General features: G+C 37.0%; 1 protein-coding gene across 1 annotated transcript in view; it reads left to right on the forward strand.

Annotated features, from left to right (window-relative positions):
- The window catches only part of LOC146134704 (uncharacterized), a 37,702-nt gene that overhangs the window by 2,503 nt on the left and 23,036 nt on the right, over positions 1-12,163 (forward strand). Inside the window, exons 3-6 of the mRNA XM_083397131.1 lie at positions 8,550-8,797; positions 9,120-9,280; positions 11,285-11,486; positions 12,011-12,133. Coding sequence (XP_083253257.1) covers positions 8,550-8,797; positions 9,120-9,280; positions 11,285-11,486; positions 12,011-12,133 — 734 coding nt within the window. The remainder of the gene's footprint in view (positions 1-8,549; positions 8,798-9,119; positions 9,281-11,284; positions 11,487-12,010; positions 12,134-12,163) is intronic.

Below are 12,163 nucleotides of genomic sequence, written 5' to 3' on the forward strand. Positions count from 1 at the left end.
CCCGCCGAAAATCTTGCGCGGTGACGTAATAAACGCGGCATTATCTCTGCGTTCTGGAGCGGGCGCATTGTTTTTGTTCGCTGTGCAGTTGATTCCATTATTACCGGTCAGTTGGTTTTGACCCAAGTGGGTCGGCACCGTTCCACTGGCCACGCACATTTTCATGAAATCTCGCGACATGCACGCTGGGCTCACGCTATTTCATGAAATGTGGCGGCCCACCGCTGTGGCCTCGGCTTGAAGCCTTTATAACGGCCATCTGCTGCGAAATCGAATGCAAAGTTTAAAAAGTTAATATTGTTTGTGCGATATTGTCCGAAATCACACAAAACCTATTGTTTTTTGGAGATTTTACAATATTTTGAACGTCTCAAACAATTCTTGCTTCATTTGTAACATGGTTTATTCGAAACGTTCAAAATGCTAACTACTTCTGTATGGGCTTTGATATTCATTCTACGTCGAACTACAACCTCCAGCCATTATGCTCCATAGTTTGCTTAAATGTTAATTTGTATCAATGCAACCTAAAAAGGAAAAACTCCAATTACCGAGACTTGCGTAAAAATTCCAGCGATTTCTTCCGTAAAACGTGACAATAATGACGCATAACCTACTTGAAATCACTTTTATTTTAAACTTCTGCCCACGGTGGAAATTCAAAGCCACTTTAGTTCAAGTGTTATGAAGTTCATGTTTTAACTTGTCATATTAACTTCAGTTTATTCCCGATTAAGTTTCTGTTATCACTGGTTTCCTGATCGGTCGCGATAAGAGTGCGAAGGCTTGTCAGTAAAGCTTCATTAGATTTTATAGAAAGTTTTTCATCCAACAAATTCGCCTAGAAGCAAACAGCGAAAAATGTTCTGTTTCACACAATGTTTAACCTCTTACTTTTTTGTCTTGAGTTTTTGTATAAGATTAATACGGCAATCAACTATTTAATTTAAAGTTTCGCGATAATTTTCAACAAAATAGAGGGGGGTTGTAGACTGAAAGTTTTTGAAAGTCCTTTAATATATCCCTGCTGTTAATGTTGGCAAGATGTTGCGTGTGTGTCTGTGTGTCTGTGTGTTCCCCTGCTTTCTCATACCCCCTCGACCCCTTCTATTGTCACACAACCGTCATCGCTTCATTGTGCCTGGATCGTGTTCCCAGCTCCGTTTAATGCTCAGCTTGTCGTGTTTGTTTAACCAGCCCATTATGAGGTGACCTCAGCATTCAAACACATGTGTCCTGCCTTTCAACATTCGACACCAACATCGCGAGTATTTTAAACCCTCTGCGCAAAACAAAACCACCTATACTCCCCAAATGTGCGCCCACAAATGTAAAAGAAGCTAACTGTTAACAAGCGTTTTTGGAGTCAACTTTTAAACTTCGCTATTGTTTTCAAATCCTATACAAAAAAAAAACGAGTTCCAACTTCTGTATGGGATTTGATATTAATTAAACGTTTAACTACAAGCTCCAACTATAACGCTCCAAAATTTATTTACATTCCCTAATTATACGACGTAGAAACAACGGCCTTAAGTTCATTAAAAAATGCGCATTTTTGGAAGGTACACCAATTCAAACGATTCAATAGGATTGGTGTTTAGAAAAATGTCGTCCTTCCAAAAAAAAAACAAGCTTTATTTTAAGTTAGTCGACGGGCTTCAACTTTCTATCGAGTGTCGCAATTACTTCAGCGAGTCAAGAATTCAATTGTTTCTCTCGCTTTAATCTCGGCGTGGAAAGCTTCCGAAGCATTTATGTTGGTGTCGTGTTACTTTCCACATCCAGCGAATAAAGGAGCCTAATGGGGTCTGAATGCGACCTTACAAACCATTGGACGGCCAGTTGCTTGCCGAAACTTTTGGCTTTTTACAAGACTTATACAAACGCTGGATACAACCAAGATAGTTGTTCGCTACTGAACCTTCAAACGTGTTTTATGCGTTGTAAAAAGTTTATCTCAAAAGTTTAAGCAAAGCTGTCATATTTAAAAATAATAATTCATTTAAATTTAAGAACTAATAAAGCCGCTTTCCGTTAAATATAGAATCCTTTAAACCAGTGTTTGTCAACCCATGGGCCGGGTCTCAAACTTTTTTTCGCCGTTTGATTTTGTTGTAGTTTTTACACAAACTTTAAATCATGTTTAACTCGGAATTTTTAAGTTTTCGGGCCTTTGAGTTTACACGTCAAGCAAATAATTATTACAATAAATCGCGATTGGGATTTAGGAACTGCTTGTCACCGATTCTCGCAATATTTCCTCCGTACTTTCAACCAGCACTATCTTACCCTTCGCTCCACGGTGAGGTGCCTATAAGTCTGTGACGCCTCAAGTAGCACTGTGACGTAACAGGCCCATTGTGACGTTTCCGCTCCTTGATTGGTCAAAATGTCGAAATGAACAAGTTGGTCGAAGTTTTAACACTTGAAGTGTAGCTGTCAAAATGTCTTTACATTGCCCGTTGTGTATTGAGCATCTAGTGCGCGTTTTACCTTCTAACCGCGTCCTGAATGGACGTTACACTCCACAACGCTGAAATTACAATGCGGTTTGTTAACTTGTTTAAATATTGTTCAGCTGAGTTTTCAGTAATTTATGAGTTCCAACTTTAGTGTTTACCGGCTATAGATTCTAGGTTGGATATTAGAAGAACTCCAAAATGTTTTGTTCTCCGTGCACTTAGTTTGGCCGCAATTGCGCCAGGTTCCAATGGTTCCAGGTTCCAATGGTTCCAGGTTTCAATGGTTTCAGTGGTTCCAGGTTCCAATGGTTCCTGGTTTCAGGTTCCAGTGGTTCCTATGGTTCCAGGTTCCAGTGGCGCTCATCTAGTAAGGCACCTTCCAACGCACACCGGTGCCCAGCGAAGCGTGACGCGTTGGTTTGAGTGCTTGTAACTAAACACCGGCAAGTTTCCAGGGGTTGGCTCCTTTATAACGGAGGGGGGCGTCCTTAGTTGGTTGTGTTATGTTAGATGGAGTTTATAAAACTTTAGTAAGATACACAACGTATGGGATTGTAATGCCAAAACATAGTTTTATGAGAAAGGCTAAAACAATACAAAATAATATGTTTATTGGGTTTTCCAATTATAAGGTGATTAATTTTTTCTAAGTTTCTAATCATTTTTTTTTGTTTTTTCACCTTTTTGTATCTTTGTTTAACTTTGGATTTAAATTGTAAACTTCAGTGTAAGATATTTCCGACCATAATAGCTGGAGGTTCTAAATATCAATAAAATGAATATCAAAGCTCTTTTCACAAAATGCAGCCTTAGTTTAAAGCTTTATAAATGTTAGGATTATTACATGAAGACCCAAGGACCCCCTAACCCCAGTTTTACCCCCTTTTCCTCGAACCCCCGCGGCTTTTGTTGAAGCAGACAGTTTGTCGCGAGGAAACACGCTTGACTGGTCACGCCGTCACGGTGGATGCACACGCTCTGGTTGAAGTTTGTTAAAGTGAGAATTTCTGGGCGCAGTTAACGCTGTAAACTTATAAGAAGTCACTTTATTGCTTTTTAACTCTAAAGAGTAAAAAGTGAACAATTTTTTAACATTCTGGGTTTAAATTGTAATTAAATGGTATTTCTTTTAAGATAAACCTTAATCCTAATTGAATTCAAGACAATAGAATAAATCTAAAAAATCCAAACCGCTGTTCTTTCAAACGACAATAGAATTCATTGTTCAGTGATTTTTTGGGTTCAAATTGTAATAAATCAAATAAATTTTATTTGAAGACTAACCTTATTATTATTTGCAGTTTTTCTAAGTAATTAAAAAATCTAAAAAAGCCAAACTGCGCCAAAAAACTAATTGTTATTCGACTCTGTTATAATTTAAGCAAAATTAACTTAAAAAACGCGTGAATACGATTTATTTCAAGCTGTTTTACCCGAATCTTTCAAAGTTTGTTTCCAAATAAAAAAACGCCGCTCTTCGGCTGTTGTGTCACGTGACCTTAGGCAGGTGCAAAGCGGGGATACTATTCTTTGTGACGTCACATAAGAAATCGCGACGCCCAAATTGGGTGATTTCAAGTAAATTGGAGCTGCTCTATCTGGCGTCTGCCGCCACGTCGTGTTTATGTCGTCACAATCCTGTTTATCGTCGCCTCATTGTTTCAGCGGTTTGTTTGTTTGTGACGGAACTAACAAACAAAAAGAACGATTCCATTGTCTCGTTTGTCTCCATTACGCGAAAGCGCTTTCCAATTTTGCTACAAATATTTCAAACTCGATCAAATACCCGGCTTTGCCACGCTTTAACAGGAAATATAGCAGTTTTAACTTATCGCAGAAAACTTTGTATAAAAATAGCAACATTGGCCCAACCCGCCGATATCAAACAATAAACGTTGAAATAAACGCGATATTTTGCGAACTTTGTCCGAATTTTGCCACGAATCAAGAGTATGTTTAAAAAATTCGTAAAAAAGGTTGATTAACAGTCACTTTGATCTAGTTTACTAATTGTCACCCAACAATGAACTTGGTGCGATCGCGTTGTAACGTCACGATGCAGTTTGTCCAGTGGTTCTAGAAGCGTGGGAATGTACACAACGTCACTTCCTGATCACACAAATCCACTTCCGGTTCATCTTTGTTCGCACCTTGTTCCGCTTCAATGATCGCACCTCCCTGTGTTAAAAGCAAACGCAGTTTTTAAACAAGTTTGTTTTCGTTCGTGGTTGAAGTTTTTAGTTTTTGCAACTTTCCTGGATTTATCTTGAACAATTTTTATCTTAATATTTATAAGGTTTTAATTGGATTGTTATTTTGACCATCGATAAATCACAAATAAACAACGAAAGCTTTTTTTTTCGTAGTTTGACCGTCAATGAATAAAGACGTTTATTTAGCTCAAATCGTTTGTAAAGTAGTGGTGAATTTAAAACGAACATTTTAAAGCTTTTTTGAATTGTGTCCCGATGTTTTTGTTCACACAACATACACACGCACGAGAAAACAAATGTAGAAACCTTTATTATTATGTTTTGTGCGAAACGTTTTGCTCCCATATTACTTCCTAATCTATAATGAAGTACACAGACAGTTTTTTTAAGGTTTTGATAACGGCTTAAAATTTTTAAGGGATCAAACTGTGTAAGCATGTTAAAAATATGTAAAATAACCGAAGCTGACTACTTCGGTATTTTTTTTCAGCTTAATGCATTAGACACAGTTAAAGTTTTTACAAATTGAACAAAACGTCGTGAGATTCCCACCAGCACTTGTCTCACACACACAGCAGATTGCCCGAGGCTGTGCCGGTGAAATCTCGGTGAAATTAAACAGCTCTTAGTCGGTAATTAGCAGCGCCTACAACCACCTACACGGGCGCGTATAAATGCACCTCTCCGACTTGTAATTGCCAACACGCTAAAATTTAACGGCCTTTTCCGCTATTTAAACCTTGGGAACGTGACGCTTTAGAATTGTCGACCAACTTGCCAAGTTTTTATTTCTGTATTTCGTTATGGCAAATGTTTTTTTTATCCTTTTTCATATGATCAACACTTTGAGTTTCTGGAAACTTGTAAATCTAGAAATTGTTCCAGCTGATAATTGGTAAATTAAACAGACAAGTTCTTTATCCCTTAAAAAGGTAAAAATACAACAACGTTTGCAGACATGTTCTTTCATTTTTCCTCTACACATTTCTAAACTTACCCGTCTGAAAGTGCCCGCCATTTTATCTACTGGTGGTTGAGCGAAGTGTGTTTTGTGCTTATCTCAACAAGCTTCTGCTTCTAGCTTTTGTGGTCGCAACTTGCTCGACGCCAGCGCTCGAACACACACAGTGGATTGCTAGCTTTGAACAACACTGTTTTGTGGGACGCTGACTTTCAGGATATGCACAGAGTTTAGATAAAAATTCGTGATGAAAATGGGTTTTGATGTGACTGAAAAAAAAGTTTGAAGTTAAGTTTAAAATCAGTTTAAATCTACAACTCTGATGTCACTATTATACCAAAAACATAAAACAAACAATATCTGTCAATTGCCAATACAAAAACATGTTTCAACGCAATTAGTATTTTTATATCACAAAATTTAAAGATGAATTTTCTATTATCTATTTATTGACAACCTTGGTCAAACACAAAAAAATCACAAAATTAACGAATAAAACGATAAGTAGGTGGTTGAGCTTGTCAATTTCCCACATTTCATTGATAAATGAACTAACTCTCTTCAGTCGCTTGTGTTAGCTTGTCATTTCACAGCACACTTTGTCGATAAAAGTGCCACCTTATTTACCCACCATGCTTCTCGTGTGCTTAATAAAGCACGAGAGCTCATCAAATGCTAGTCGTTGTAGGTTTATTAGTTTGTCAAGATTTTAAACAACGTATGTTATTTTAAACCATATTTCAGTTGCATATAAAAATCAATGTTTTTTTTAATACAGAAATTCGAAAAAAAAAGTTAAAAATGGAAAGTACAATATTTTAAATAGAACTTTTGGTAAAAACATTTTAACATCTATTCTAGACGTTCAATTTCGTAGGATCGTATCAAAGTGTTTTTTAGCTTCAACTTGAAACTTGTTGAAATGCAAACAAATTAGTTCCTTCAGCCAGTTTATGATTTGTTGCTTGTTCGGAGTGTTTTACAAACTTTAGCAAGTGGAAGTACACTAGTGCCTGCCGTGCAACAACCAGTTACACTTTAACCAATTGTTTGTGGTTGACCATTCAAACACCAAACACAAAACCTCGCGATCAAAAGCAGATAAATTAAGCGTGAAGTTCGAAAGCTTGGGAAAGTTTCGAACTTAATTTACTTTAAATTCTCTCCAATTTGTTTTTATCTAGAGATTAGAAAACACTAAACAACTTAAAAAATATATATTCTTATACAACATAGATGAAAATATGGATGGGCTTTAATATTCCCAAAGTTTTGATTCATGTAACAGTTTGAAAGTGTTTGAGAACGTATTCTTGTATTTTCCGGCTTATACTCACACCCTGTAATTACTAATTCTTTCTTAGTATTTAAAGCCGCTGCAATTTACACAGTTGTGACATCATAATCCTATCTGTGACGTGTTTAGCTGGGATGATTGTTGCGTCACACGCGGATCACTTGCATAAAACACGTGGAATGCATCGCGTGCTTACCTGCTGTTACGTCACAATGCTGGTTGTAAAACAAATCGTTTACGATGTAAAAGCAAAGCGTTTTAATATTTATTGGCATTCTAGGTGTTTTATTGATGCTGTTCTTGCAAAATGCCCGAAGGCGTTTGCGATCGAATGCAAAGTGGAAATTTGTCAAAAGGAGATAAAAGATGAAATTGAAGGAAGTTTTAATCTTTAGATGAAATCGTTTATAAAATTGCGGGTTTTCCAACGTTCTAAGGCTATAATACTGAGTTAAGTTCCACAAGCATTAAATACGATTGACATAACGTTTGAATAAATAGGCACTTGTTTCACTATTAACTGGTTTCCTGAAACTTATTTCGAATTATCAGCACATTCGTTTGTTAAACCGACAATTCCCATTGTTAACCTCATTGTTTAGCATCACTTATCGAATTCGAGCATTGTCGTGATTGTTCCCACAGGACAATTTAATTGTGCTGCTTTATGGCGTCATGATACTCGCTCCATTAGGCTTGTTGCTTCGGGAATACCGATAACAATTGATTAGTTTCGCTTGCTCGAGCTTTAACCGGCTCAATTTACTTTCGTGGGAATCTCTAGCGATGATTGTCAATCATTTGTGACGTCACATAAGGCGGAGTGAAACGTCACAATACACATTATGCCGCTTGTGATGATTTGAAATGTTTTTTCTTAACTTTTATTCGAGGTTTTCTCTTATTTGTTTTACTTTTGCTTAGATATACGTTGAACTTTCGGTTGTAAATGTTCGTCAACCCACAATTGTGATTCTTATTAAAATCACCTTATTGTTCAATCCCTTCACTGTAGCCCTCTCATCATAAGCCTACTATGGAATCACAAGCTAACCCGTTATTACGTCACAATGCGGTATATGGTTGGGCAGATTTGATAAATTCGCGCTTCTTTTGTATTTTGGCGCAAAACCAACAATCAAAGATGGCGACCGTCGCGAAAAATACTGCTTTTGTGATTCTGTGAATTCCACGTTTTTAACTTTTGTGTTTGCTTGCCGAAGAATAAATTTGAAATTGGTTTCTTATTTTGAACAAGTATTTTTCTTTAATTATTCTGATTTTTGTGTTTTTTGTGGTTAAATTTCTTGGCGGTCACCAATACCTATAAACACTGCTTGTATCTCCATAACAATAAAAAAATTTCATCCGCAAAAATTTCATCCGCAAAATACAGCCGAGTAAGCATTTATGATGTGTTATATAAGTCAGGTCCTTGACATTTATCTCACTTTTTATTAGAATCTTACAAGATAATGTCAAAAGGCAACATTTTTGTTTGAATTTGACATTGTTTGATTTATATGTTATTATTGTACAACCTCCGAGGGCAAATTTATAGATAGAATCAAACGATCATTGCAATCTACTAAACCCCCAATAATTGTTTCCAGATGCACGTCAGCTTTCTACGGTGCTTTATGCGAGGACTCCGGCGAGAAATGTGGCGATTTGTTCTGCAAGAACGGTGGTACTTGTGTGCAACAGAGGTACAAGGGGAAACGACACACCTACTGCGACTGCCCTGAGGGGTTCACCGGGGACGATTGTATGACCCAGTTGTGCCAGTGCGAGGAGGGGTCCTGTGTGGAGGGTTCCCCCCCTTATCAACAGGAATGCGAATGCAACCGCGGATACACAGGTCGGTACAAGATTAAAAGTGGGTAAATGGGGGGTAAAAAGGGGGCTTTAGGCACATTTAATTGTTAAAAAGTGTTTTTGTCAAATTTTTTCTAAAAAAACCTTTTACATTTTTCGAGTAATACAAGGAAACTTTGGCCTAATAACTTAAAATAATTGAAATTAAAATAATTTTACGTATTTCTTTGTTTGAGCGTGTTTATGACGTCATTCGATATCAGATTGGATCGCGATACTCTTCATCTAAAATATCGGTTATCGTTATCGGAATAAAATGCTCAGTATCGTACATCCCTTGTGACAAAACTGTTGTTACGTCACAGGCGCTCTTTGTGACGAGGTGGACTTCTGTGCCAACTCCCCCTGCGATCACGGGGGTTCTTGCACCTCAACAAAAAACAACTTCCAGTGCACATGCGCACCTGGTTACCAGGGCGACACCTGCGCTTCTGACGTCAACGAATGCGCGGACAGCCCATGCAAGGTCAGTTGAAGGTCAAAAATATCAATCGTTTATTTTAAAAGGTCGATTTTTTACGTTATTCGCAATTTCGAGTAAATGTTAAAATCAGGGTTTTTATATAAAGTAAAAATCCACTTCTGTTAATTTTAAGAAAATGTTTATGCTTTCTACCTGTTTTTTGTAAATGTTCAACTGATTCGAAGCAAGAATATTTCTTATAACTTTTGTGTCTGCTGGAGATTCATCAAATACAAAAGTTCTTAGGTTCTTTAAATTCACAAATTATACAAAAAATCTGATTAAGTGAAATCAATCTATGTTTTTGAATATATTTTTTCTACTTAATTTGCTAGTCAAAAACAATTTTATCAACTCCTCTATTCCTTAGTTTGTTAGTCACAATGCTTTTGATTGTGACGTAATTAACCATTAAATTGCAGTCAATTGCTGCAAACAACTTCATAGATCTCTAATGTCGAACCAAAAATATTTGTTATCAATAAAGCACAGTTGTTTTTATTATGATTTTGATTTATTTGGGAAGGTTGGTTTGGTTAGGAATGATTTTTTCTCTAATTTATTCTTAACATTCTAAGTTTAAATAGTGAACAGTCATTGTTTTTATTGTGACGTCACAGTAGTATTTTTAAACTTGTTGGTGTTTAAATATAAATGTAAATTTCCCAAACACGTTGTATTTTGTTTGTGACGACATAATTGGTTGTTAACCACAGGTGTGAATATTAATGAAGCCGTTCGCTCGTGCATAATTAACCTAACAATGCCGCATTGTTGGCGACGCGATGCATGTCGCTATTTCAAAGCTGTCATCGTCTTATATCAAGAAAAAAATCAAAAATCGCCGATTTAAAAGAATTTTTTTTGTTTAAATCAATGGTTAATCGTTTAAAAGGTTATATTTTGTAGAAGTTGTTGAAATAAAATATAAAAAATTAATTCTTGACATCATGCAGAAGCTCTATGTTGACTTAATCTTTCGAATCGCGCTCGCCACATGTTCTAGAACTTGTTCGAGGCGCGATTACTTATTGATGACGTTGCGTCGCGCGCGCACACCCACTGTGACGTAACAATGCACAGGCGTAGCGTGGGAAAGTTGCGCAAGAACCGCGCGGCGTCTCTCGCGTTTTCAACAATTAAAGCCACTATTTCCACGCTTGGGCGAGCACGCTTTTGGCTCGAGTTCTCGCGTTGCTAAGCGTCCGTCCTTTGTGACGTGATAATGGGGAATAAGAGGATCCTTCCACAATTCGAATCAAGTCGCGATTTCAACTTTTTAGTCTCGGTTTAAGAAATGTAGGCTTTTAACGAATTAGGAAATATATATTTACTGAAAATTATTCAAATATTATATAAATACTTGAAAAAAACTTTTGCCTAAATGTGTTTTTTGTTTTTTTTTCTGTTTCCATTTTAATCTTTTGATCGCTTTTCGCAAAACCACTGATCAAAATCATCTGATAACTCGCAACAAGTTTGTTACGTCATAATACGCGCGTTTATGTCACAATAAACACTGATGGCGATTCAGATGCAATGGAAACAACAGTGGTTTGATTGAAAAATTAAAGAAAAATAAACTAGTGAAATACCTAATTGTTAAAAAGGTATTTTTCTTGCATTTATTCTATAATACCTTGTTATTAGTTAGTTGTTTATTTCAGCAGCAATCATCCTCAGGTTGTTGAGAATTAAATTTCTGCCCACGTTAGAAAACAATTTTTGTAAGGAATCTCCCGCAGATAATAAAAAGAAATATTCTTGTTTGGGCATTTTCTGCGATCTTTTACTTTTTACAAAAACTGATGATCTTTTATGCTGCGAAATATTTATTTCTGTGAACTTAATTTACATTTGTATTATGTTTGTTTAATAAACGATTTAAATACCCCAGGCAACTGTTTTGTATTCAAATCTTGTAAAACTTCCTACGAAGCCCAATTTTGGAACTAAGGATTTCACAATTGAATATTCATAACCATTTTTTTTCTGAATATTGCCCAGAACCGCGGAGTTTGTGTGAACACAGTCGGGTCTTACACTTGCGAGTGCGCGCGCGGTTTCACTGGAACCGATTGTTCGGTCACAACACGCAACAACCGCCACCAGATGTCGCGCTCCTCCATCGTGTGTGGCGCCCTCTCGTGTCAGAATGGCGCCACCTGCCAAGAAGTGGCCGCAACTTTCACCTGCGTTTGCACACTAGGTACTGTGACGTAACAACCAGGCTAAGTGACGTCGTGTGGTGTTGTTTGTTGTTATAGCTATAGATGTCCGATAATATCGGATCGGAGCCGATACCTTTTATCGAGTGAAAGTATCGTTACCGTCCGATAATGCATGTTGGTATCAGCGCCGATCTCATACCAAGTTGTAATCGGAATTTAAAACAATAAATCAGCTCCTCTGGTGATAATAATTCGAATTAAAATTACCAGAGGAGCTGTTTTTTATTTATGTTACTATGCCTGGTGGAAACAGTTTACATATTAAACCATTTATTTGTTATTCAATGAAACGACTTTATTTTGTACGGCCAATTTAACAAAAAACGATTAATCACCAAATATTTTACGCTGACACAAATTTTGCCTAACAACCTGGGAAAATGACCCGAAGCTTTTAATCTTTTTGTTTGTTTCAATAATGACGTCATTTGGTATCGTAAAATACAACAGAAGCTATCGAATAATTTTCACCTGTTCTTATTTAATGTTCACTCGTACCCAGGTTACACGGGCGACAGTTGTGAGACGAACATCGACGACTGTGCGGTGAACCGGTGTGAGAATGGCGGCACTTGTTTGGATGCTGTCAATACTTTCTCGTGCCAGTGCCCCGACAACTGGGCCGGTGAGTTAACCCCTATAAACCCCATTTTCA

This window comes from Ascidiella aspersa, chromosome 9 (genome assembly GCF_963924565.1).
Source record: "Ascidiella aspersa chromosome 9, kaAscAspe10.2, whole genome shotgun sequence".
NCBI lineage: Eukaryota > Metazoa > Chordata > Ascidiacea > Phlebobranchia > Ascidiidae > Ascidiella > Ascidiella aspersa.